This window comes from Cariama cristata, unplaced genomic scaffold, assembly GCF_000690535.1.
Source record: "Cariama cristata isolate BGI_N322 unplaced genomic scaffold, ASM69053v1 scaffold400, whole genome shotgun sequence".
NCBI lineage: Eukaryota > Metazoa > Chordata > Aves > Cariamiformes > Cariamidae > Cariama > Cariama cristata.
The window spans coordinates 23,534-28,029 of record NW_009592753.1 but is presented as its reverse complement, the minus strand read 5'-3'; the positions used below and the strand labels follow the sequence as shown (position 1 = coordinate 28,029).

Below are 4,496 nucleotides of genomic sequence, written 5' to 3'. Positions count from 1 at the left end.
ACAATAAATTAATAAAACGAACGTGTCACCAGCTGATCCTCTTCTGACCACCATCTGTCCCCTGATCATGTGATGTCTCCCAGCTGGCCACCCAAGAGACAAACCATGCAAGATCATCATCACAACATATGCTGCTATTTACACATTTTTAAAGGTAATAGTTGCTAGGCTGTCATATTAGTAGTTAAGAGTAGTTATGAAGCTAGGGGATTTTTTTTTTTTTTTTCCTTGAGGAAGCCAGTGACTCAGCAGGTATATTTCTGGCAGAGACATGGTCAGGGCTGGATCAGTGGAAGTTCCTATGTACTGTAGACGTGATTCTCCCCCTCGCCCCCCTTGTTCTATGGTATGATGTTGTGCCTTTTGTAATAAACAATAGAATAAATAAAATAGAAAGAAGGTAACGATGCTACAAATTTTACTAGTGTACCTTTTAGGAACATTATGCGTCCTCTTTGCCATCTCCAAGATGCAAACCAAGCTGTGCATTTTTAAACTATTGTTAAGATCAAGGATGTGGTTATGAGAAGACTTACAATTTATAGGATACTTAAGCATTAAGGATTGAGGCACAGAACATTTCCTGGGGATTAACGACTGACTGGGTGAGCCTCAGGCCATTAACCCCTGCTTGTCATTAATCTTCAGGAAATGCCCTGCAGTGAGGTCGTTATTGCTGTTATATGCTGAAACAGAAAATAATAAGAAGAAAGGTCCGTGGTTTGTTTGTTTATATTTTACATAACACGGTTAGGTTGGGACTGTGGGACATTAACATCTTTCTCTTCAGCTGGTCGCACTGCTTCAATTAATGCAGTTCATGCATCTCACTGGTTTGTGGAAGATTACTGTCAGGTTACACGAGTGTAAGCGGGGGCAGAATTTGGCCCACTGCTTGTGTTGCACAATATTTAATACGATGAATAAGCGGTGCTTCTCTGGTATAACTGCTGGCAGAATTTAGCGCTATATAGAAACCAGCTCAAAATGCTTGTTTTACAGCAAAGCAATTTATTCACAGTTCTAAGCATCTCGCAGCCTTTTTTTAACTCATTGAATAATCCTTTTAGGTTCCCCATAAAGCAGGTGAAGTGCTTCTGCTGCAGTCCTAAGGCAGAACACAGGCTGCATAAATAGCATCTAAATTACTAGGAATACAAAATACACATAGAGTAATACATACCTACAAAGGCAAATTCATACTGACAGGACTGCAGTGTGTGCTTATCAGCAGCAAAACATCTCAGGGAAAAAAAAAAAGTGGCTTTATATTGAAATTGTGTCTACATTTTTCTCTATATTTAAACACTTAAATACTATTTTGTGCATGTTCTTAAACCCAGATGCAGGGTCCTTTTTAATGAGCCTGCCTGCTTAAACATTTATTAGCTTAGAGATGTATAGTTTTCATGAAGCTGGCTGAAGCTTTTTGCAGAATATCTTTGCAAAAAAAAAAAAAAAAAGCTTTTTTTTTTTTGTGTACATGGCCTCAGTCCTTGCAACCTCCTAGAGAGTCTGTCAAGGCGCAACTTAAAAGCTCGTTCAGGCAACCATGACCCCCTGCCAGCAGATTGTCTGCCTAAAAGGTAAGGGAAAGCTAAAAAAGAAGTAGAAACTTAAAAGTAGCTTCTCAAAGGCTGCACAGATCTTTTTTTTTTGTTAAACCTAAAGTGTTTAAAAGCTTTAATATTGATGGCCTGTCAACTTTGTCCTGATTCTTTGGCTTTCAGTTAAAAGGTTTTTGTTGTTGTAGCTTATGCAGTTGCTCTGTTGCTATGGAAACGTGACATCAAAATGACGTTTCTCTGTTTAAAAGCTTTTAACTAAATTCCTGCCTGTCAGATGTAGGCCCCATTTTGTGCACTCAAGCTTCAAGCTGTTGCAAAAAGGTTTCATATGTTCTGTTGTCATTCAAATTCTTTATCCACATATGCATGTCTTGCACTACAAAAAACCTAAACTAAAAACTCAATCTATATTAAGTGTCCTCTTTTAAAACCCTTTTAGGTCAGTCAGCAATGGCTGCAGCAGAAATTCCCAGTTACATTGTCTCTTCTCAGACTGAGAAACACAGGAGGGCCAGAAACTGGACTGATGCAGAAATGAGAGGTTTAATGCTGGTTTGGGAAGAATTTTTTGATGAGCTGAAACAAACTAAAAGGAATGCCAAAGTTTATGAGAAAATGGCTAACAAACTCTTTGAAATGACTGGAGAAATTCGCCACGGAGAGGAAATAAAGATAAAAATTACAAATATGACATTCCAGTACAGGTAAGCTTCAGTTAATTCTTTTTATTTTAAGAGATTTTAGCAGGGACAACGCCGTGATTTTTGCCTTTCAGAAAGAAGTCTCCTAGAGGAAATCTGTCGATAAAAGATTAAAGATTGTTCATATCGCTTTTAAAATTCTCTCTTGCCAGCGCTGTTACGTCATTGTTAATTTTTTTCCCCCATTTCATGTCAAAACTCTGGGACAACTTTGTTTCTTTGTAATTAGCTAACGTTGTTATGATGCAGAGGGATGGAAATGTATTTAGTGGGAAAAGAGATTTATTTTTTTTTTTTCTCTTTGCTGAGGGGACTGATTGTGTTAGCTTGGCAGCAGTTCCTTGCAATGAAACTCCTGCAGTTTGAAGTGCCCAGGGAGAATCGGTATTGCAAGGCAAAGTTTTGTGTTTTTTTTTTTTTTTTAAAAAAGCACAGAATAATATTTTGGGGGACTGAAGCTCCTAGATTTTCGTCTCGTGTGCTGAAGGGTTACACTTCCCAGGGCCAAGAATAATTGAATGTCTTATTACTGAGTGACACACATTGCTATAATTATAAGCAGCAGCAAGGAAAGAACTATTATATCTGCAGAGAGAGAATCAATGTGCACCGTCAATAGTGCTCCAAAGGAGCCGGGGGGAGGGCGGAGGTGTCTACAAGGGGATGATAAAGAACAGGCAGTGTCAGTCAGGAGGGGAAGTTGGCGTTAGAAAACGTGAGGCATTTGTGCATTTGTTGTTTGCGGGGGAAAAAATAATTAGAACTTAACAGAAATATTTGCATATCTTTTTTTTTTTTACCTTTTTTTTTTTTTTTCTTATCTCTGTGAGGCACAAACTGCCTCATAGTGGAAATCCTCAGTGGTGATTTTAGCTATGTGCTTGTAATGCAAGAAAATCAAATATGTGACTCTTTTATTTAATCTCTCCTCAAAGCTCGTATTAATAATAAAAAAGGTTATTACAGCAGGCAACCATGTTAAAACTGCTCGCTTTTCTGTAAGGCACCCTTACTGTATTTAATGCAGAGACTACTCATCAAATAGAAAACTAGGGAAAATCTGGTAAACCCCTTAACTTTGAATGCCCTTCTTCTACATTTGTATGATACACAAGCATAATCTTTAACATCGTTTCCCATAATATTAAACTTGATGTTTTGTAGCAAATGCTAATATCTCCAAAATGTTTTACTAACCCTGCTGTAATCCTTACCATTTTCTTCACCCAGACTGTAGATGAGAAAGCTGGAAGTAAGATGAATTTTTGCCCGGCATCACCCAGAAATTCATACTCGGATGCAGATTTAGAAGTCGGGAGTTGTTGTCTACCAGGCCTTTGCTTAGTCTGCTAAATCTGCAGTCCTCCCTGCTGAGAAATACATCTCGTGGTACCGAGATTTTACAGGTGTCTAGCAGCACTGCACGATATTTAAGTGCCGTAATTGCCAAGTGGAATAGGTTATTTCTACCAGCCTTTGTTCTAAATTTTCAGTGTTGTCATCAATTGGACCGTCTCAGTTTGTCTAATTAATGTTTTTACTTTAAAGTTGCATTGGGGGAAGGGAAGAAATAAAATCACTCACATACATGCACTGTGAGTGGGGAGAAACCCAGGACTTTTCTTTTAAATCCTTCTTACGTTTCTGTGAACTTCTAAGATTGCTTCTGTTGCATGTTGGCAGGCTGCTTTTCTATTTTGCAGTGCATTGCAGCTCCCTGCTTATTGATTGAGATGCTAATTTAGGAGAGTTAGAAAACTGCCTTGCATTGTCACGGTGCTGTTTCACTTTGTACTCTTGAATATGAAATGTGTATTTCTTATTGTTTGTTCTTATCCAAAGCATGCCTGTGTGCTTTGCTTGCAAGGTGAGGTGGTAGAGAGAACAGGGACAAACAAAAGCTATGACTTACAATTTTTAGTTTTCTGGGTACTTTTCGTTGGTGTGTGAGGATAGGGAACGTTTTGATGAAACTGTAAATGACGTGAGTTGCCACCGACTGCTGGCTTTGCTGTGAGGCAGCTGAGTTTTAATCCTTGTTTTGGTGCCTGCAGGATACTGGAGGAAGATGCTTTACCTCACTGTATTTCTGGGCATCATCGCTGCACGGTGGCATAAACTGAGAAAGAAGATCCTGAGAGTGGGAAAATGCTTTATTTTGAGATAATATTTTGTAATGATTACATAGGGTTAGTAATCGTGACGTGGGAGAACATAACACCAGCAG

The 4,496-nt window shown here is 38.7% G+C and overlaps 1 protein-coding gene across 1 annotated transcript in view; it reads left to right on the top strand.

Annotated features, from left to right (window-relative positions):
- The first annotated feature begins 240 nt into the window (after window positions 1-240).
- Window positions 241-4,496, top strand: part of MSANTD1 (Myb/SANT-like DNA-binding domain containing 1) — a 23,477-nt gene continuing 19,221 nt past the window's right edge. Inside the window, exons 1-3 of the mRNA XM_009708583.1 lie at window positions 241-308; window positions 1,494-1,586; window positions 2,008-2,272. Of these exons, the coding sequence (XP_009706885.1) occupies window positions 1,553-1,586; window positions 2,008-2,272 (299 nt within the window). The 5' untranslated portion in view covers window positions 241-308; window positions 1,494-1,552. The remainder of the gene's footprint in view (window positions 309-1,493; window positions 1,587-2,007; window positions 2,273-4,496) is intronic.